Source organism: Lissotriton vulgaris, chromosome 6, assembly GCF_964263255.1.
Source record: "Lissotriton vulgaris chromosome 6, aLisVul1.2, whole genome shotgun sequence".
Classification (NCBI taxonomy): Eukaryota; Metazoa; Chordata; class Amphibia; order Caudata; family Salamandridae; genus Lissotriton; species Lissotriton vulgaris.
In genome coordinates, this window is record NC_141694.1 from 1,863,608,318 (window position 1) to 1,863,632,518 (window position 24,201).

General features: G+C 42.9%; 1 protein-coding gene across 1 annotated transcript in view; it reads right to left on the reverse strand.

The window, feature by feature from the left end:
• Positions 1-24,201, reverse strand: part of LOC147709682 (uncharacterized) — a 435,760-nt gene that overhangs the window by 373,042 nt on the left and 38,517 nt on the right. Inside the window, exons 3-4 of the mRNA XM_086926069.1 lie at positions 10,543-10,686; positions 3,772-3,912 (exon numbers count right to left, since the gene is read on the reverse strand). Coding sequence (XP_086782195.1) covers positions 3,772-3,912; positions 10,543-10,686 — 285 coding nt within the window. The remainder of the gene's footprint in view (positions 1-3,771; positions 3,913-10,542; positions 10,687-24,201) is intronic.

The window sequence follows — 24,201 nt, forward strand, 5'->3', positions numbered from 1 at the left end:
GAATGCCTCATCAGCTCCAGACATCACCATAGCTATCCCGGACGGCTACAAGATCATCCATAAGAACCGCACCAACCAAACAGGAGGAGGCATCGCCATCGTCCACAAGAAACACCATCCGCGTCTCAACCAGCTCAGAAGACAACCTCGCTATCGCCGAACACCTTCACTTCCAAATCCACACCGACCCCAAGACCACACTCAGAGGCACCCTCCTCTACAGGACACCAGGACCCCGTACTAAATTCAGCGAAGACATCACTGACTTCATCACCCCTAACGCCCTTCCCTCGGAAGAATACATTCTACTGGGAGACCTCAATTTCCATCTGGAAAAGAGCAACGACAGTAACACTACCACCCTTCTGGACAATCTCGCCAATCTCGGACTCAAACAACTTGTTAACACCCCCACACACTACGCAGGACACACACTCGACCCTATCTTCACCTCCAGCAAGCACATCTCCTTCACTCACACCACACCCCTCCACTGGACGGACCACAGTTGCATCCACTTCATTTACAATAAGACCACAATCCACAACCACCCTCAACCAACTCTGCGAAGAAATTGGAACAAAATCACCATCGACCAGATCTCCACATCGCTTCTTCAAAAACCCCCTGCCTATTCAACGAACCCTAACCAAGCCGCCATCAACCTCACACAATGGTTAACCCAGACCGCCGACAAACTAGCACCCTTGAAAAAACATCAAATCAAGCAAGGAAGCAAGAACGCCCCCTGGTTCAACGATGACCTTAAGAAATCCAAGAAGCCCTGTCGTTCCCTTGAGAAAACTTGGAAAAAAGACCCAAACACTATCACCCAAGCCGCCTTCAAAAACGCCACCCGCAAACACCACCAACTAATCCGAACAGCCAAGAAATCAGCACTCAAAGACCGACTGGACAACAAAGCCCACAACAGCAAGGAACTTTTCAACATCATCAAAGAATTCCCCAACCCCACCGCCAGCTCCAACGACATCACCCCCTCTCAAGTCCTCTGCGACTCCCTCGCCTCATTCTTCCATGACAAAATCGCCGACATTCATAACAGCTTTGACAACCAACCTGTAAACCAGTCCACCCCACTCACTTCCGAACCTGTACCTCCTCCGAATAACCTTCACGACTGGAACCCAATCTCCACAGAAGACACCATTCGCCTGATGAGCTCCATCCACTCTGGATCCCCTACAGACCCATGCCCCCATCACATCTTCAACAAAGCAGACTCCATTATCGCACCCCATCTCCGAGACGTCATCAACTGCTCCCTCAACTCCGCCACATTCCCAGAAAGCTGGAAACACGCCGAACTCAGCGCCCTTCTGAAGAAACCCACAGCTGACCCCACCAAACTCAAAAACTACCGCCCCATCTCTCTCCTCCCATTCCCGGCCAAAGTCATTGAGAAAGCCGTCAACAATCAGCTCGCCGCCTTCCTCGAAACCAACAACTCCTCACAGTCTGGCTTCCGAGCCAAACACAGCACCAAAACCGCCCTCATCGCAGCAACAGACGACATTCGAATACTTCTGGACAACGGAGACACAGTCGCCCTCATCCTCCTTGACCTCTCTGCAGCCTTCGACACAGTCTGTCATAGCACCCTGATACAACGCCTTAGAAACATCGGAATTCAAGGAAAAGCATTGGAATGGATCATCTCGTTCCTCGCAGGAAGAACTCAGAGAGTCCGCCTCCCCCCTTTTAAGTCAGAGGCCACCGAAGTTATCTGCGGCGTCCCGCAAGGATCATCACTCAGCCCCACCCTCTTCAACGTCTACATGAGCCCCCTCGCAGCCATCGCACGTCAACACAACCTCAACATCATCTCCTACGCTGATGACACTCAGCTGATCCTCTCACTCACCAAAGACCCAATCACCGCCAAAAACAACCTACATGAAGGGATGAAAGAAGTAGCCGAGTGGATGAAGCACAGCCGTCTGAAACTGAACTCGGACAAAACGGAAGTCCTCATCTTAGGTGCATCCCCTTCCGCCTGGGACGACTCTTGGTGGCCAACGGCCCTAGGAAAAGCTCCCATACCGACGGACCACGCACGGAAACTGGGCATCATCCTGGACTCCTCACTCTCGATGACCAGACAAGTCAACGCCGTCTCTTCATCATGCTTCAACATCCCACGCATGCTCAAAAAAACATTTCGCTGGATCCCCACCGAAACAAGAAAAACGGTCACCCAAGCCCTGGTTACAAGCCGTCTGGACTACGGAAACACCCTTTACACCGGTACCACCGCAAAACTGCAGAAAAAACTCCAACGCATCCAAAATGCTTCAGCCAGACTCATACTAGACATCCCCCGCACAGACCACATTTCCGTTCACCTGAAAGACCTTCACTGGCTCCCCGTCAACAAGAGGATAACGTTCCGCCTCCTCACCCACGCACACAAAGCCCTATACAAACTTGGACCTGATTGTCTCACCACGCGCCTATCCTTCTACACCCCCACCCGCCAGCTGCGTTCGTCCAACCAAGCCCTCGCCGCTGTTCCGCGCATCCACAAAGCCTCCATGGGAGGAAGATCCTTCTCCTACTTAGTGGCCAAAACCTGGAATTCCCTTCCCATCCACCTCCGCCTTACTCAAAACCACCTAGCTTTCAGAAAACAGCTTAAAACCTGGATATTCGATAAGTAAACCTCCCCCCCCTTCCTCAAGTGCCTTGAGACCCTCTGGGTATGTAGTGCGCTATATAAATTTTGACTTGACTTGACTTAAAGGATGTTTTGGGAGCGAGCAGACATACCAGTGCAAGGATGTGTGCACTATGCTGTGTGCCAGTCTGCCCTATCTAAACATAAAAATGAGAGGTTCCGTTTGTGTAATGTGGATAATGACACCAGGACATGCCTCACGAGCACGACCTCTAGCTTCCTAAGGAGCCAGGCAACATAGCTACCCAACGTCCAGCAAGTAAAAGCATGACATCTCAATGAGAAAATAATCCATGACTGATTAGCTAGCCCATCCTAATTTGGCCCACGACCTACATGGGCAAGTTACTGGCCATAAATGGAAGCCCAAAAAGCAACCTCACACTCTTCTGTCTCTGAACAAGTTGTTAACCACGTGGCTCTGCATATGACTGGTGCTTGTGCAATAAACCTCCATACCATAGTAAACTGTGGAACACTGATGCTCCAACTCTCAGTCTAGGTACCACTCAATCTGACAACTATTACTCATCTATGGGAGCCTCCCAGCCACCCACATCTTGCTCTGTTTTCTTAGACAGATACACCATACAGTGCCTGCTATATCACTGAAGTGTCACCTTATCTGTGTGAGCTTTAAAACATATCCTTCCTTCAAATGTCCCAAGAATTGCAATGCATAGCTAAGGTACCAAAAATGACTGCTTCATCCAAAATAAAAAGTATACGTTGATCAAGTGTGTCGTACTCAACCTCAAGCATGCTTTCATTGATTGATTTGCTTGTTTTCCAATTTGAATGTTCATTTATTCGTTCATTCAAACACTTTTGTTGCGAAATCCCCTTTGACAGCAACTAACACTATGCACAAACCCTGGATAAGTCCTTCTCTTTAGCCTCACCTCAGACTGACAGCCGGAGGGATCCTTTTCACCAGGACCTATAGACACCTCTATTTATTGGTCTTGAGATTAGCCCTGGTGAGGGCATATGGAGCATCACTCTTTTTCTGGAGACAGTACATTTCTAATATCAGGTACATCTCCCCTTATTAAGTGCCACAAAATTTGTACCTTTTTTGGGGACCACGCACTTATATCCACAGAGGGAGCAGCACTTCTGTAGGCCTGGGCAATCTGCGTCAGATTTGCACCGCGGGGCATGCAGCGGGAACTTGCACCTAGCCACAGCACGCGGGCACGTGCCAGACTTAACTGGGACAGAAATAATATTAGAATTACTTTCATGAAATATTATGCAACTATTTTATGTCAAGTTAGAAAGAATAATCTGAATGGCTATGTTCACGTCAGGGCTCTGAACCGCAGTAATCACTTTCAGTTCAAATTCTTCCACTTCCTTCATAGAAAGCATGAAAAGTTAGACATGCGTAGAAATACTTGCATCACACGCACCTGCTCTCAAGGATTGTTTAGTATAAATAAGATATATCAGATAAAAGTGATAATCGAGCTGGAGAAATTTACATTAACAATTGTTTGTCCTCTTGCTACGTTACTCAAAGCATAGACGTCGGCAAGTTTTCTCGTGGTTTTTATTCTATAAAAGAAAAGATCCTATAAAACCCTGGTACCAGATTACAGGGAGAGAGGGAATCTGTGCTGGGACTATCACAGACATGGTCATGCCAGATGCAGCACCCACTTTAGTAGGAAGCATCAACAAGAATAGTGGCCTTCAGAGGATTATGTTTGTATCTGCTACAGAAAGGCGATAGACAATAGCTACTTTGCTTTTTCAAAACAACACAAATGTTACTGGCTGTTTTCCAAACAGGTTTGTGGTGCACAGCCTCTATGAAACTCAGAGGCAGCTTATACATTCCTGATTCAGCTAGACCTTTCATAGCACCTAGAGGTAGCAGTATGAGGAGGTTAGGCCTTCAAAATTCAATAAGAGTGTTCTAATGTTTTCTGTTATTCTCGTTATCCATTACCTGCTACCCTACCTTACCCTTCATATTTTGTGTGATTTCAACTTTTATGCAGTGGGAGAATCTTTTTTTAGTGCTATTTGAGTGTGTTACTCGTTGACAAAAGGGGTTGGGAGTTCAATATGTGTCCTTGAGTGTATCTTATTGGCCTGATCATTGCAAGGAAACACTTCCTGCTCAAAGTTGCTTAGTGTGTTGAGCACAGATTGCAGCCCAACTGGATTGCTTTGGTGGTTTGACTCAATGACTAAGTCCTTAGTGCCAGTGGGTCGGAAAGTCAAACCCTACGACACTAAGGGGTAGAGAATGTATCAGAATGGTGAAATACAAATTTTTGTTTAAATTGACTTGTTAATTCTTTACCAAGCTCAAACTAAACTAATCTGGACTATTAAGCAATGGACACCAGTTACTTAAGGGTGAGAACACAACACATTTACACGCCTAAAGGTTTAAGCAACAACCATTGCTGATCAATCTTTATCGTGACTGTAGGCGGCTGCAGAACACCATGCAGTATGCAGTGTATACCTTGAGATGAGTGAGGGTCACTGCTGGGCTAGGGAAGTCAGACACTAGCCATTGACCAGCTTGCATCATCAGAGGAGTTTTGGGCAGCCGCTGCACGATAGTAGTTGCGGCCGAGGACTTGCAGCAGGGGCGGCCTTAGGCATGTGCAAGCTGTGCACCTGCACAGGGCCACCAAACCCCAGGGGCCGCCACGCCAATATATATCCTTAATATAATAATCCTCTGAGGATGGATACATATTTGCATGGTGGCCCCTGGCAGGGATTTGGTGGCCTCCGGCTCTGTTCCACTTCCAAACACCCTGACACCCCCCCCCCCCACCCCTCTTCACTGGCCTCCGCGCTCCGTCCCAACCCGGACCCTCTCTTCCGGGGCCCCCTACCTACGCTCCATGCACAGGGCCGCAATGAGCCTAGAGCCGCCCCTGCTTGCAGAACTTCATAAAGACTAGGAATTGTCCATTGAACCATTTCATCCCATTGTTTATATTTTTAAATACTTGTGCAGTGTATACTTGTGTAAGATGGGGCTCACAATATACAAATCGGAAATGACACGACCACAGAGTAACAGTTAATTATTAATGATTTCAGCTAAGTCATTTCTGCTCCGGAAACCTAAGAACCCCCAACGGGATTTGTCCAAAGTGGATCCCATAAGTGACTTTTCTCTCAGATCTCTCAGACCTGCAAAATCCATACCTGTATGCAGGCCCCTAAAGCTCAGGCAGACAGACTCAATGTGATTATTAAATAAGATGCATAAAACTGCTTAACATATGGTTTTTACCTTCGGGGGGTTCCTTGGTCAAGCATGTGAACGGGCCATCTTATAATGTATGAAGTGTAGAAGACATAAGACCTGATTTATTGATAGGCGGGTGGGTTATTCTGTCATAAACATGATGCACATTGTATCCATTGTATTACAAGTGCCTTATAATATGGTGATGGAGTAACCTATCCCCTGAACTCTAGTGCATGCCCATAATTGTAATCTTTGTTAAAAACAGGGCATGTAAAAAATTGAAAAGATTTGCAAAATCGGGCCTCTCCACAAACACAATCTGAGTATTTAAAGAAGTACTCATGTAGTTCTTTTTTATGGACTCCTACTTGCCACTGGCATAACCAAATGAGTTGGATGATTTAGGGTTGATTCACAAAGGCATGTAAGAGTACTTTAAGAGTTACTCATGTAGTATTATTTACCATACTCATAAATCCGTATGTGCCTTTGCCCTAAAGTGTTTTTCTTCTTTAAAACTTTGTCTGGTAACCAATATATACTGATGCCTTTTGAAGATCATACATAGGTAAGTTTCCAGATCTTTGTTTGGATACAAAGGTGAAGTTTAAGCAAAGTGATGAGTGAGGAGAGTACATAGACATTTAAAGAAAAAAAATTGCTAATAACAAACAGGAATATAAAGACTCCACAAACTCAGTGAGATGCTCTGTGGTGGCCTTCCCAGAGCTCAAATACATAATGCCCTGATCCCACACAGACAGTAAACATGCTAGGAAACCTTTGACCTCTCATTATTTACCACAGGCTTTTGGTCATTTGACTTTTTCTCAAGTAAAAACATATCTATGAAAAACACAGACAAACACATCATCTGAAAATATGGTCTCAAAATACAAACTGCAAAAACATCATAGGACAACAGAGATTGAAAACAGAGACTGCAAACACATCATCTGAAAATACAGAAGGCAAATACACAATATGAAAACACAGACTGCAAACACAATTTCTGAAAATACCGACTAAAAATACAGACTACAAAACCATGATCCACACACAATGATTGAAAATAGAGAATACACATACATCTTCTGAAAATACAAAGTGCAAACACATCATCTGAAAACAGACTCTTCAAACGGATCAATTGAAAATACAGACTGCAAACACATCATCTAACAATAAGGATAAAAAAAAGACTGCAGACACATCATCTGAAAATACAGACTGAGGAAACAGACTGTAAACATATCAACTTAAAATACATACAATAAACAAGCCATTTGAATACAGGATTGCAAAAACACCATCTAAAAATAGAGGATGAAAAAACAGACTTCAAACAAATCCTTTGACAATACAAGCTTCAAAAACGCCATCTGAGAAAAGCGACAGCAAACTCATTATCTAAAAATACAGACTGCAATCACATCATCTAAACATACAAACTGCAAACACATCATATGAAAATACAAAGTAAACAAAACCGACTGCAAGCTTATCAGCTGAAAATAGAGACCAAAAAATAAACACGTCATCTGAAACACAGAGTGAAAAAACCAGACAAAAACACATTATCTGAAATAGTGACCACAAACGCATCATCTAAACATGGAGATGAAAAAAAAGACTGCAAACAAATTAACCAAAAAAAACCAGACAGCAAACACATCACCTGAAAATACAAACTAAAAAACAAACGGCAAACACATATCTGAAAACAGAGACTGTAAACACATCATCTGAAAATAGAGACCGAAAAAACAGACTGCAAACACATCTAAAATGCAGTGTGAAAAAATAGTCAAAAACACAAAAGCTGAAAATAGAGACTGCAAACACATTATCTGAAAATACAGACAGTAAATACTTCAGCTGCAAATACAGACTGCAAAACCATCACCTTAACATAAGGCCTGGAAATACAGACCACAAATACATCATTTGAAAATATGGACTGAAAATCAAAACTGCAAACACATAATCTGAAAACACCACCTTGAAATACAAACTACAAGCATATCAACTGAAAACACAAAGTTAAAATACGGACTGAAAACATGTCATCTGAAAACATAGCCTGAAAACACAAACTGCAAATGCATTATCTAAAAAAAACACAGACTGAAAATACAGACTGCAAACACATCATCTGAAAACACAAACTTCCAAATCTTGTGCTTTAATACTTAACTAAACAAATGTCAACAAGTTTAAATTCCTAAAATCAGCCCAAGTCACTATATTTAGTATGACTATGCTTATTTAGCGTTCCAAGTCTTATCCTAGGATTTTAAGGATTAGTATTGTTTCAAGAAGCAGGAGGGGAGAAGTATATTTATAGCAGATTTTTATGTAAGGTCAAAGGTTTGGCAGTTGATATTTCAGAGTACATCAATTTGCAGCCTAAATGTATTTATGTTTTCACAAGCTATTGTCTGTTTCAGGAGGCATGTTTGCAATGGCCGCACCTGACTGACATGAATGGGTATTTTTTACATTTCTTCAAACTAGTATTGGAAGCAGAAGTACTGGTACAGTCTAACTGATTGCCATAGCATTATGTAAAGTGACGTCAATTTGACTTTCCATGTTATAGATTCAGCATTCTATGTCGTTTAACATTTGTTATTGGAACTTAAAGAAGAAACATGCTAATTTACACTGAGGTATTAAAGAGATAAACATCTGCTTACTGTATATAGGCTCATCTTTCAAGTTCAGGTGTTAGGTTTATTTTCGACGAAATACCAGACCACGTGCTTAGGGTTGACATTTGGCTGTTTGTGCCGCCCAGGAGAAGAGAGTTCCTTTACAATTAGCCATTTGTAAAATGTACTGAAAGGTTTTGACAGAGATGAGACATGACTGATTACTATCAAAGGGCGCTTGACCAGTGACTCCCATCTACTTTGTAACCTTTCCTATGAAAAGTGATGGCCAACTCAGAGTACAGGGAACACATATTATGTATATGGAATTATTGTTGACTCTGGGGCTGCATAGCTCATAAGTATCAGATAGTGATGTTCTGATAGCGTGCAGACCATTTTGGATATTCCTAGAGTTATTTAAACAATATTGGCAATTTCACAGTACACCGTCAATACTCTCTGTTCTTGTAGGCTGTTTTTATGATACCTTAGTTATACTCTTCTTTTATGTTATGAAATTTTATTTTTCATTTATCAGAGCATGTGCACCAAAGTTTTTTGGCATTGGTTGTGAACATAATTGATAACAAATTAAAGATGCCCGAGGATTAACATCTATCCTTTTCTGATCTCCAAGCTAAATTTTCTCTCCCATCTACATCCCGACAACAATATGATCTTTTGAGCACATCTCTCAATCGGTATATTTTTGCATTACCGCCTACATCTACCTCTCCCTCCTTAGCTATTACACTGTTTCCATTATTGAGCACTAACCCCCTCAGAATCTACCACTTATTTCATTGCATGTGGTCTCAGATAGAATCAAATCAAAGACTGACGTGGCCTGGAAAAAGGATTTATTGCAATATTGGTCTACTGACTTATGGGACAAGTTGTGGCTTCAGCTTCATAAAACTACACAAGCTGCAAACACTATTCAAACCCTTCTTGTCTTTACCATTGCTTGTTGTTTACCCCATGACTCTAAAATCCTTTTCTCTAGCTGCTATGTCATCTTTCTGATGCTGCTTGAGCTCAACTGCTGATTTAAAACATATCTTATTTGAATGTCCTTCTATTCTCCAGTTTTCAAAATTGGTTTGGTGCCAAATAAACAAGATATTTGAGATTTCTTTATTTTTCTCATTATCTAAGGTTTTCCCAGGTAGTTTGGCTCTTCAGTTGCTTCTAGCAATAAGCTGATAGATTTGTTGTTGTCTGTTGCTTTTCATTTAATAACGTCAAATTGAAAGCAAGTGCACAACATTACTTTTAGGTCCTGGTGGAATCTCATTTGTTTTCGTCATAGACTAAATACCAATTATGTGTCTCCTATATCCATAAAAGAGGATGTTTTATTGCTTCATCTATCTACATATTTATCCTCCTCACCTGTTAATAAAAGTATTATAGAGTCAAGTGAGGAATCCTCATTGAATTTACCCAACTGCCTATGTATTTTTATTTTATATTAATAGACAATTTATATAATGTCATTATTGTTACACCTATGCATAGTTTTGGTTTTTCTCTACTCTTAACAATGTCTACAGTTTTATTAGCATCATTTATTCGAACTTGTACAGTATAGTTATTTATGTCTTCCTTTCCCTTGCTTCCCCCAAACGCCTTCTATATTTCCACAGTTCCATATAGCGTACAATGCATATTTATGTATATTTATCTTTATTTTTTACAATTTTAACTTCCATGTAATGTATTTCAGGATTAATTGCCCTTGTTCTATTTCTTGTTCCCATAATTTAAGCAAGTTATGGAATTGTGAATGTCCTGGTGTTCTCAATAATCTCAAACTTAAAGATACCCGAGCCTACAACAAAAGCATGCCCTAAACATTCTTTATGAGATTTCTCTTGACTGAAATGTTTGATAAGTAAAAGAGGGCAAGAGCTCCTTGCAGGCTGTGCAGAGATGACTTTGGGTCCCCTTACCTGTCGCTGTACAGACCCTCCTACAGTTAAGGCAACAGCACCTCTCGGTCCCTGGACACTGAGTGTCACTCTGGCAGGCGTCAGGAAGAGGTTTGACATATAAGCATATGGATCGATCAAAGTTGGCACAGGATCCTTCTTTTACTGAAAAGGCAGTTGATAAAAGGATATATAGACATGATTACATTATAAACACATTCTTTTTTTTTAACTCAAAACAAATCTCAAAATCTAAAGTATAGTCATCATTTATGATCTTCAACCAACTAATATTAAAATTAAATCCTCATTTAAAGGAACATTATGGTAATAATATGGAATCTAAAATCCACTGTAATATCCACTTATGATGAGCTCACAACCATACATCCTACTAACAAACTTCTCATAACACCAAATAGATCTCAGAAATTTACAAAAGTGACATCATCAGTGACATCGCTAGTGACATTGGTCAGCTGAGATATCTGTTAAATGCCCCATTCATTTTGCAGTAGTGCACACCAGAGGTGGCACTATTTGTGTATATTTGTGTGTCATCCACAATCCCTCCAGATACACACACACACACCCCTCCACCCCTCCACACACATACACAGACAGACATGCATGCAAACACTCACAAACACACTTTTTGGGCTAGGCTGAGGGATTTTTCAACACCCCACTTTGTCTTGGTCAGGCCATGGAGGCCTAAAGAGCATCACATCATGTGATAAAGTGTTATTAACTGGGTAGAATAGAGGGAGACAGATAGACAGCTAAGTGGGTGGGGCACTGGCTCAGGGTTACTCCTCTTAGGCCTCGGGACCAAGCCAGAAAACACATATAAAACCCCTATTGTTTCCTGTGAATGCTAGACAAGCGTAGGGGGTGCTCTGTAGTTTTTACCTGCATTCCCATCCACTATTCTAGGTTTAACCCTTTCGCTGCTGCCGCGATTTTACCGCTGTGCGGTAAACAAAAGAACAGGGCGGGGCCGTGACAAACCCCAGCCGTCATCAGCACACACCCATCGTGGGGCGTGACGGCTGGGGTTCATCACCAGCATGGGAGGGGTTAAAGAACTACTGCATGCCCAACATAATTTGATGATCCAGTTTCCTTGCCATCCAAAACAAGACAAACTGTGTTCCTGGTAGGTCATGTCTCACATTTTCCTAAGTTGCTTTGTTTAACATAATATTCTGAACGTTGCACCTTGATTACCCAAATGTCATGAAAACTAACGAAAAAGAACACAACAGAAAGCATGGAGACAAGACTTTGGGACCATGGAGGCAGCCACTTTGGGTATACCAATCCGAGCAATTTTGACCCCCTTAAACATGAATTGGGCACACAATCTCACATCTCTGCAAGTAATAATTATGGCTGTCGCTGATAACATTATTAATCTGGCAGCCCTTAAACTACAGTGCTGGACAAAAAACCCTATAAGATACTCACCTTGCCCGAACCATATGAAAGCAAGCACACTGTATAACAACCGTGCTTAGGTGGCCAAGCAACACACTTTGTATTGGAATCTTGAAAATCCAGCTAATGGCTATAAAATAATAATTTATCGCTAATTGTGAGTTAGTCACGAGAGGTTCTAGGATCATCAGAGCAGTTGCCTTTAGTTACAAGGGTGACTGGTCAGAGTGAGAGACTGGCAGGGAGGTAGTGAGCAACAGCGTGGTTGTAAATCCACCACCATGCGCATGTGTCTCTTCTGCGTGGTGGACCTGCACGGCCACTCTGAAGAAAAGTCACTTTGCAGCGACCCTTGTGTCATGAGGAGTTCCTGGGACCCCGCATGCTCTGCTGCGCATGCGCGGCTGCAAAAAGACCTACGGTATGCCCAAGGATTATTTACTCTTGAAAATCCCCTTGCCTGAGTACAGCCTATGCATAAGGAATAAGTAATCAAACCCTCGAGATTCTCCTTTTTTCAACACTAGGGAAAGTAATGCTTTTGATTACTATGGTGCCAGGGAGGCCATTGTTGATGGAAACCGTCTCCCACTCTTAAGACATAAGGCTGGACTCTGCAGTTGCTGAGATGGTGAATCCAGAAGTCAAGAAACGTATTAACTTCTTCCTTCAGGAGGCTTATGTCCCTTCACTATGGAAGCAGGCCAAGATTCTGCCCCTCCTAAAGAAACCCATACTGGATCCGCTAACTACCGCCCTATATCACTTTTACCTATCATGGCTAAGGCTTGTGAAAAGGTGGTGAATACACAACTTACAGATTTTGTGGAGGAGACAGGCCTACTTCACTCAGCTCAATCCGGATTTAGAACCTCCCATAGCACCGAGTCGGCCTTGATTGAAGTCATTCAGGAGTGTCTGGATGCTGGCAGGAGGGCTGCTCTTGTTTTGATGGACCTCTCTGCAGCATTTGATACTGTCCCCCATTCGCTGCTGCTTCTCCATCTGGCGAGAGTGGGGATCTCAGGGGCCGCTTTGAGCTGGTTGAAGTCTTTCTTAGAGGGTTGCACAAACAGCAGGTTTGGATCCCTCCGTTCTCTTCTAGGCCGCAGAAGGTGACCACCGGGGTGCCACAGGGGTCCTCTTTGAGTCCCCTACTTTTTAATCTCTATGTCACCCCTTTTATCTACCTGGCTGAAGAACTGGGGGCCAAAATTATAGCATATGTGGATGATACCCAGTGGCTGTTCACTTGGGCAAATCCCAGTGCTCTACGTCCTTGGCTAAAAAATGTTTTGCAGCAGTTTTCCAATGGCTCTCCTCAGCACAGCTTAAATGCAATGAGGAGAAGTTGGAAATTCTCCTGTAATGGAGTTCTCCCCTCCCCCCCACCATCAGTTCTGAGAATCTCTATGGCCAGAGGAGTTTCCAATGCCTGCCTCTTTGGGGCAACCTGCACGAAATCCAGGGTGTTTGGTTAAGGAAAATCTCTCCTTCACTATCCAAATAAAGAAGCTGACAGGGTCCTGTTTTGGGCTACTTAAAACTCTTGAGAAATTTCTCCTGATTCTCCCTATAACAGCTAAGGAAATATTGGTTCGGACCTTGATACTCTCTCGGCTTGGCTATGCGAAAGCTAAATATGCCGGCTTGCCGAACTACCTTCTTCGGAACCTGCAGACTGTCCAGAATGCTGCTGCCAGACTTTTGTTTAACATCCACGAGAAGCAGTTTTCGCCAGAATCTGTGCCAATAACACTGGCTGCTGGTGGCCAATCACATCAAGTTTAAAGCATTGACTTTAGCCCATCAGGCCCTGCATGCCATGGGTCCTTTGTATCTCCATAAGAGGTTCCTGTTTTACACTTCTGCCAGACACCTGCGATCATCATCTCAGTTTTCGGCATACACTCCTCACTTTTGGCTTAGAAGAATGGGGTGCAGCTCACTTGTTGTGAGAGCGGCTACGATCTGGAACTCACTTCCTTTGGCTCTCTGCAGCATTCAGGAATTTGGTATTAAAAAAAACAACTGAAGACCTTCCTGTTTGACTAACTTTAGCATCACGTCACTGTATCCTTTCCTTTCCTCCTTGGGCTCGCGCCGGGACATCCTCGGAGCATCTGTGCATGTTACAGGACTAAATAACATAACATAACATAACTCTGAGATGATGGCTATCTCAACCATAGGTCAAAGGCATCAGGCTGTGTTCAAATGTTTTTAAATGTTTGTGAGCAGCAGAAAGGGCAGGGACCAGCCAGGTGTTCACAACTGTCCCTACCATGCAATTGTTGACTGGGATGTGGTACTCTGGTACAGTGAGATTTCTTCATCTGTTACTATATGTTATATTGATTTGCATAGCACATTAATCACCAAGAGGGTATCCAGGCACTAGGGCAAGGTGTAGGTATGTGGTCCCCATATGAAAGTCTTCATCTTATTGCGGAACTATAGAACTGAGGAGGCTCTGATGTTTGGAGGGAAGTTGTTTACAAGTCTTGGATGTAATGTAGGAGAATGAGCGACCTTCTTTTTTGCCTTTGCGGATGAGGGGATTGTGTGTGTCTGGTGTGCTGGTGAAAGTGTGTGCAGCTGTTCATGTTTTCTGGTTTTTTACATGCGAGAAGATTAAATTGGCTGAACTTGTGAATGGGGAGCCTGTGAAGCTTGCTGAGGTGCAGTGTGATGTGGTTGCTTGCAGCACAGGAGGTCGAGTATGCGTCTTGCAGAAATGTTCTGAATGGTCTGGAGTCTGTGTAGGAGTTGTTTAGAGATCCCAGCATAAAGAGTGCTGATGGCGATGAGTGCTTGCTTGACGCTGCATCTGGTGCTCTGAGATAACCATTTGAACATCATTCATTGCATAAATATGATGTGGAAGCAGAAGGCGCACACTGCAGTGACTTGTGCCGCCAAGTTGAGTTTGTCATCTAGGATGTTCCCTTGAATATTTGCGCAGTCCGTTGCTATGGGTGTTGGTCCGAGCTCCAACAGCCTCAAGGTGGAATTCCATATCGAGGTCTTCTTGCCAACAACAAGTACTTCCGTCTTGTCAGAGTGAGCTTCAGACAGTTGCTTCGCATACAGTCTGCCACTATGGTCATGCGGTTGGTAAAGTTAGTTCTGGTAGTGGTTGTCTTGTCTGTCAGAGAGAGAACGAGTTGTGTTTTACTGGCATGGGATATGAAGGTGATGTCTTCTGATCGGATGATGTTGCTGAGCAGTTTCCTGTGTACGTTGAAAAGGGATGCGGCTGAGAATGATCCCTGTAGAACTCTCCATATCTGTTTCTTGGTATCTGATATGAAGGGTGGTAGCCTGACCCTTAGGTTTGTGGCTTTAGGAAGGAACAGATCTATTTTAGATCGTATCCTTGTATGCCAATCTGGATGTGTCTCCGGAAGATAGCGCTGTGGGAGACAGTGTTGAAGGTCATGGAGAGGTCAAGCAGGATGAGTGATGCTAATTTTCCAAGGTCCAAGATGGCTCAAATCTTGTTGATTGCTGCAATGCATAATATATTGGTGCTTTTGTTCTTTCTGAATCCTGATTGAATATTGTCTAGAAGATGATGAAGCTCAAGGTGTGCTGTGAGTTGCATGTAGATGGCGTTCCCAATCACTGTAGTTAGATAGGGAAGCGGAGAAATCGGTCAGACATTGCTCAGATGATTCGGTTTGACTGTAGGCTACTTGATTTCTGCAGGGTTCCATTCATCCAAGAAAGTGGCGAATGAATGCCAAAGTTAAAAAGGCCTCCAATGCTTCCATAGCAGATTTTCTGTTTTATCAAGATCTTTTAGTAAACTCATAAATACCGCAATGCTAGGATAGATATGAATTTTTGTTGTAAACTTTTCAAATTGTTGTTTTCCTGCCACTTACACCCATAATAGCCCAAACTCTCTACCCTTCTAAAGAAATTGGACCTCCTTACATCTGCTTGTCTCAAGCTCACCTCACAACCTAACAACACTGGCCTACGAAAAAGTCCAAGTAGGCAGGCAGGTCTGCCCACATGAATAATATATTTCTTCAAATAATCCTGATTCTGTAAATCGATATTTCCATTTTCAATCATAAATCCAAAGTTTGGAACTGAAGAAGCCCAACACAGATGTAAAATAAATTAATCAGAGCTTGTGTGTCACTACTTCCTTTTTCCTTCTACCTGAAATACTACTATGACACAAAATTTCTACTATCGGTTTCACTCATGGCATTCCTTCTTTTGCTTTTTAATTTACATAAATTAGTAAATTAGTATTACTGCAGACTTTGATCTTGTCCCGCGTACAAATTTGTGGCTCGTATTGAAAGATATGGGCATGCCTCCTACCCTTCTTTCTTTGATTGTTAAATTGCACGAGCACAACCACACCCAGATAAGATGGGGTCCCCCTGGAAGTGTCACAAATCAGTTTCCAGTAGAGAGGGGAGTGCGCCAAGGTTGTGTGCTAGCCCCAACCCTTTTCTCTCTCTATATTAACAATGTGGCAAAGGCCTTGATTGAGGAAAATGTTAATGCCCAAATTTTAGCAGGTGCAAAAATACCAATTGTAATGTTCGCTGATGATTGTCTTATTATTTCCAAGACCCCAATTGGCTTGCAAAAAGCGCTTGGGATCTTTGAAGCCTTCTGTACTAACCACAGGCTGGAAATTAATGTTTTAAAATCCAAGTTTATGTCTTTGAACCAACATAGGTCATTTAGAGGGAAAATATTGATGAATGACTTACCCCTGGAGCAAGTTAAATCATTTTTATATCTGGGCGTAACCATCCAGCATGATCTGCGATGGGACGAACAGATAGACCTAGCAACCCTGAAGCATAGGCAATTAGCAGGAGCACTAAATAGTGAACATGCCAAGTCCCTGACAAAACCGGTGGCCCCTGCACTTATGGTCTACAATGCGAAGGCTGTGAGCGCAGCACTTTACGGAGTAGAAATATGGGGCCATGGGAACCTAAGTAAGCTAACAGGTTCTGAAAATAGGTTCCTACGTAACCTTACCATGTTACCACAGAGTACCCTCATGGGCCCAGTTTTTCAGGACCTAGGCATGAAACTAATTGAGATTATTGCAAACCTTCCCCCAGTATTATACTGGAGGCGACTTTGGGTAACGCCGGAACTAAAAATATTAGCCATGGGATTCCTGGACATTATTAAAAGTGATGTTTTTCATCAGGTAAAATGGCTCTCTGGAATTGGAGCGATTCTCAGAGAAATGGGTCTGGTGGAGGCATGGGAGGACCCCACCAATGCCATATTTCCTTCAAAGCAGACAATAAAGGGCCTGTACTGGGGAATGATATCCTCCAAATTGTTTAGGATCACTCCCCCACTCTCACTACCCGGGGTGTTTATGGAGTTCAAGGATGAGACTGTATTTGAGCCATTCTGGGACGACATAACTAAGCCACTGGATAGAAAGCTCTATTTCCAACTGAGACTTGGCAGTATCCCTGTCAGAGCATTCATATCCAGGTGGTCTAGTTGTGGAATCACCTCATGTCCATCTTGCCCGGATCCCAAAGAAACAGTTAGTCATCTTCTCTTTGGATGCCCTGTATACTCTGCCCAGCGCAGAGTCTGGTTGCGACCCATGGCTAAGCTGCTGGGCACCCGAAGTGGAATTGTGGCCGTCGGAATCATTTGCACAAACCCAAGCGCCTTAATATATATATAGCTGTGGTGAAATTTTTAGGATGGTCGTGGGTCATCAGAAACAAGAGTGTAAAGGGTTAAGTCACTGAATGATTAATTTTTGTGATTATTTGATGTATTTAAACTTGATGAAATCTCATGTGATGAAATTCAGCTTTTTTTAATGTATTTGTATATATTTTATCTTAATTCTATTTAATGAATCTTTTTTAACTGCAATGCTTTTATGACAATCATCGAATAAAGCTTGTTTGACTGACTGGAGCCACGGGAAAGGTACGATTCGGGACAGCAGGTCAATTAACAAACAGCTTTCCAATACAGAAGGGGGTCAGACAGGGGTGCGTGCTGGCCCCTGTCTTATTCACGCTCTATACTAACGGACTCGAAGCCGCAATGTTACAGGGTGTAAAAGATCTCCCAGAAGCTGGCCATCGGCGGATTCCAGCATTACTATACGCCGACGATGCGGTAATTCTTGCACGAACTCCGGTCCAGCTTCAGCGGGCTCTAAACAACTACTGCACCTTCATGACTAGTTTAAATCTAAAAGTCAACATAAAGAAAACTTATGTGATGCATGCCGGCATCAAGGGGAAAAAAGCGAAGAAAACCTATGTGGACAACCTGCCCCTTGAAAGAACCAAAATGTACCCCTATCTTGGCATCACCATCGACGAGGCGTTTAATTGGAAAGAAGCAATTAATTCTCGGAAGTTATCTCTCATAAGAACAGTTGGCGCTTTAAAAGCCATCTCTCTCCGTCTGGGAAAAAGACCTCCGACTGAGATGATAATGATATATAAGGCAAAATGCATTAGTACAGCAATCTTCAGGGTACAGGAGTCTGGGGAATAACAAACGTTGAACAATTACAGAAAGTTGAAAACTCCTTTTTAAAATTTCTACTGGCTGTTCCAAAAAGTACAACCACATTTGGATGTCATTTAGAACTCGGGGTGGACCACATCTCCGATATCATTAAGATCCAGCCTATCATGTTATGGCGCAGAATATGTGCAACGGACGAGTGCCAGCTCACAAGATCAATAATTCAGGACTGCATGAAATTAGAGAACATGATAAAGATAAAATGGTTGGTTGATGTAAAATCTTTCCTTTCAGATATTGGTTTCCCGAGATTTTTTGAAGAACCACTGTCAGTAACAGACATAACAAAAAAAGAACTAAAAACACTCTGTCTGTCGCATCTATCCCAACTAAGGATGCTGAACGAAATAGGAAAACCATCAGTTCAACAATGCCTATTAATACAGTTGGTTCCAACCATCCAACCGTATTTGCAGTATGACCTTTCACAATTTGAAAAACTTCTTCTCACTCGTTTCAGGTTTAACCTATATCATTATATGGTATTATTTCCCATCCAGAACGTTTGGACACATAATATCTCAGCGTGTCCTTGTGACCTAACGTCTCCACAGTCCACAATTCATGTCCTTTTCTTTTGCAAATTTTATACGCCACTACGCAGGAGGTGGATATTACCACTACTAAAAGTAATGAAAATTCGTAGATGTCGCCCTGCCTATCTGGCGTTGCAATTCCTGGAAAACAATGTAATGACAAAATCTGTGGCACAGTATCTAAAATTATGTATTAGGCACTGCACAAACTCATAAAATAATACTGAGTTTCCTGTATAAAACAGTTTTTAGAAAAATGTTTTTAAATAATTATTTTAGCACAGAACGAATTAAGTGTTTTTTAAATATGTATTGTGTTCTTTCTACTTTTATGGCTTTCACAAATGGAAACCGAATAAAGATGATTTGATTTGATTTGATTTGACTGACTGAGTATTACTGCTTGTGTGAGACTAAAGCTTTTTCAAGATGTATTTGCCAGAAGGTAGAAGAGGTATCCCAAAGAACTGATGCTCTCGAGGCAGAATTACCAAAAATAAAGGAAGCCCTCAATGAGTCTTCTGCCTCAAAGAGTAAAATGGTTAAACAAAATCAAGAGCTGAAAGATGATATAGAGCGGTTAGAAAATTACTCTAGGAAGAACAACCTAAAAATGTTAAATTTCCCAGAAGATTTAGAAGGGAGCGATTTAAAGAACTTTGTTGTTTCCCTTTTGAAGGATACCATCTTGAAAGATAAAGAGGAAGTAGGTGTTGACTTATGTGTGGATATTCAAAGGGTGCATCGTGACCCATTCAGAAGGGTTCCAGGAAGAGAACGTCCCAGAAAAATTCTGGTGAATTTCCTAGCATATACCATGAAGGAGAGGATTTTATCTCTTGCTCTGAAAGCTGGTCACTTAAAACGTAGTTCTTTCTCTACTATTTTTTCTTTTTCAATGCGCTCTGACGTCTCTCATATTACGGCTGCTAAGCAATGGGAGATGGGAAAGAGAATGACGATCTTGAATGCCCTGGGGCTAAGACCCAATTGAGATTTCCAGCATCGCTACGTATTATGTGGAATAACCACATGTATAACATTCGTCAATTTGAAGAGGTCGACTCCCTAATAGAGAAGATCGGAGAGGAAAGTCGGGGCGAGAGTAGCAGTAAGTGTTAGTAAGTTGTAAAGATGACGTCAGTAAGCCTATCAGCTAAAGATATGATGTTTAGTATTTTGTTTTTCACCTTTTAGAATAGGATAGATGTTTATGGTGTATAGCTGAGAATGTGTTTAATTAAATTAAGTAGGTTTTTGTCACATGTAGAGGGGGGGGGGGAGTTCTCTGTCTAAGGGCATTGCCCAGAGGAAAGGGAGGGTTCCCCACGGGAGCAAAGGATCGACGGGATCACGGGTGGGAGAGAGAGTGGGTCTTTGGGAGGGTGTCAGGGGGAGCACGGGTGGGGTTGCAGTGGGAGAAATGTTTTTTAAAAAGTCCTTCCTTCACCGTAGTAGGCAGTGGAAATTTACTTGCAGCCTGTTTAAAGTTGAAGGGAAACCTGATACAGAATGGCATTGAATGAAATAAAGCTCCAGTCATGGAATGTTCATGATCTTCGATGCCCTAGAAGACAAAGGATAATAATGAAATATTTGGAACAATCCTCCGCACAAGTTATTCTTTTGCAAGAAACCCATTTAGGCTATCTTGAAGATAGAGTCGTGTTTAGAAAAATATAAATGGGTGGAGATTTTTCACTGTTCAGAGCAAACTGTGCATAATAAAGGAGTAGCGATTTTATTTAGATCTAATACAGACTGCTCCATTAAGAACATGTTATTTGACCAATCTGGGAGGTGGATTTTGGTGCAGGTGATGATTGGGGGAGGGTGGAATTGGCTTTAGTGTCCTACTATGGCCCTAATGTTGACGATCCGGCTTCTTTACTTAAAATGCAGGCCATATTGGCTGAAGTCACCCTGCCGATTATAATCGCTGGCGATTTTAATATTCTTCTTAACCCCTTCAAGGATAGGTCTAATCTTAGTCGCTCTGTCACAGCTGTGGAGTACTTCGCTGAGAACTGGGGCTCAACATCATTGGAGTATGTTTAGGATGCGTTTAAGGCCCACACCCGCGGTGTACTCCACAGTTGGATAAGCTTCAAAAACAGGGAAGAAAGGTTAGAACTAAAAAGGTTGGAGGAGGAGATCTCTAGATTGGAAAGGGTTAGAACCAACTGTCCCTCAGATATTTTATCTCAAGTCCTTAAGCACTTGGAGGGTCTTCACTTTACATATAGGGATAAGTTGGATCAGAAACTTAAAGCCCAGTGGGTGGTCTATAATATGGAAAACTTTGAATATGGGGAAAAAACAGGGGCTACCCTAACTCGGAAGATCAAAAGCGACAGAGTTAGAAATAATATTAATAAGCTAATGGTAGACGAGAAGGGTACAATTTCCTGTCATCAGGTAGATATGCAGAGATGTCTCCTGTCCTAGTTTTCCTCTCTTTATGAAGAAGACAGGGCTCCATCTATTGCTTCAATCCAAGCTTGGTTGGACAGTAAAGCCCTACCCAGCTTGTGGAGGGAGGGACGAGACTTGTTAGAATGTCCATTCTCTGATGAGGAGATAAGAAGTTGTTTAAAGAAGATCAAAAACAATAAAGCGGCAGGGTCAGACGCGCTCCCAGGAGAGGTATACAAAACCTTGGAAGATGTTATCGTGCCCAGACTCAGAGAGTTGTTTAACTTTATCCTTAGCCCTGAGGGTAGAATTCCCCCTTCATGGAAGGAAGCAATAATTATATTGATTTCGAAGCCTGGGAAAGATCCCCTTAGACCTGACTCATATAGACCTATCTCCCTGCTGAATGCAGACTATAAGATCTTCACTAACATTTTGGCAGGGAGACTGGGGAAGATCGCTCCAAGATCCACTGTGGTACTGAAAATTCTGGACCCGTGTCATAAACATCGTTGTATCATGACGATTTTGATGTCAGCAGACCGGTAATGAATTGAATACTACGCACAAGCATTTCCGTCATGATTCAATGACGGAATCACCCTGAAATCGGAGTTTTCGTCCTGAACCCTCGGGTTCCATTTTGTGAACGGCAGCCATTTTGTGATTGCCCTCACATAGCCAAATAACTAAGGCTAAATTCGATCTGAAGGACACGTACACCTTTGCTGACTCCTCTATGACCTGGGCAAGCAGACTCCACTGCCTGAAGCCAAACCTGTTCGGTCAGTTCCTTTCCCAGTGGCCGAATGAGATTAGTATCAAGGCACAACATGTCATAAACCGCTCATCGCACACAAACCATGTCTAATCTCACACACATCTGTCCCTGTTTCTTCTTTATGACCTGCTTTACGAGGAGGAGGTGCCCGTTTTTATTGGGGGTCCGTCGATATCTGATGAAAGTTCTGGGCCTTGCCGGGTAATTGATTATGGACTGGACAAACTGAAATGTGGGCTTGTCATCACGACTCTGCTTTTTCTTTGTAGTGAAAATATGTGAATGATCAACTGTAAAATAAGGAATATTTGCCTGAAGCATATTATTTTGTATATAAGGGAAGGCTGGCTTTGTACTTTTGACCAGTCTCCTGAGAACATTGTCCGTGTTGTACTTCTAGGATACCTGTTACTGGCTGCAGCCAATAAATATGATCTTTGACTTCCTTAAGAAGACTCTGTGTTTCTGTAGTCTGAAACAGGAAGGACACAAAGTCTTTGGGTGTTCTCCCTGACACCGCTGGGTTCTTAAAAACCCGGTACTTCAATTGGTGCCCAACGTGGGGCGATTTCAGCGGTACCGGTCCAAGCCGGAGGTTCGTGAGGAGCTTCGTGTGAAAATTCTGGAGGAAGGCCGCCACTTCATCGACCCCTGCATGTCGACGTGGTCCGAAAGTCTTTGCTGCGAGGCTCCCCGCTTTCCGACGGCTACGAAGGACTGCCGCCCTGACTATCGCCCTGTTTTGGACCCTTGATGGTTGGTAGAGCGAAAGGATAGACGAGTCTTCTGAAGACGTCATCGATACCTCAGTTAAGTATAAGTGGAGCGTCTCCCAGTCCTTAGTTCGGTTCTTAGTTTTTGGTATCCCCTTGGGATCGCTTTGATTTGGAACTTGCAAGCGCCAAAGCCAAGGGACTCGTGTATTCACGAGAATATCATATTCGATAATCCCTTGAAGTTTGAAGCTAGACTAGAGAGCGAAGATGCCTGGTCTTAGCAGACTTGGAAACTTGTTTTGTCTTGGTCACAATAGGGATTCCCGATTGGAGGACTCGTGGCCGGTTCCTCCGATTGGAACTCCAACCTATGAATTATATGTGAAACATGGCGTAGGCCCTAGCGCATATAATGAAGTATGGATCCGATACACCAGGAAAGATGGTGTTTTAAAATGGCCCAAATATGGTAGTTTTGACACAGAGATTTTGGATAATTTAGAGGTTAAACTTTTTAAGAAGAAAGCCCGGCCGGCAATGTTTGTCTCTTTTCGCATATGGCGCAAAGAAGCCAAACAGAGAGAAATGAAATTAGCGAAGAAAAATAAACGGGAACGAGGTATGTCAATGGTACAAGCTGCTGTTGCGTTTAGGGATAATGAGGAAGAGCATGAGAGCGAACAAATGCTTAGGATTAGGAAGTTAGCGGTAGATAAGTGCTACCCAGTTTTACTGCATAAAGAACAGGAAGCAAAGAAAGATCTTGAGAAAGATCCTTTAATGTCACATCTCTTGAGTTCGCCACCCCCTTATGCACCGAATGCTACGGCACCACCACCAACAGTTGTGGCCGTACAACCTCCGATTGTTGTGCCACCTGTGATTCCTCCACAGCCAGCTCCTCTTCCGTTGGCTACCGTTCCTTTGGTGCAGCCTCCTCAGGGGCCGCCAACTTTGCCTTTGTCTGCTACTCCTACGTCTGTTCTTAATGCTCCTCCTGCTCCGACTCTGGATTCTTCTACTGTTGTTCCGTCTTCCCTTATTCTTTCTTCTTCTCCTTCTACTAGACAGCGAATGACTGCTGCCTTTTCTGGTTTCTTTTCTCCTTGGTTGGGACAATTGGGTATGTCCCCTGTTACAGAGCGTAGACAGTCACGCAGTCAATTGCCTGATACTAGAGAGAGAGATATTGGATCGTTTGGCACATAAATGGGTTACAGAC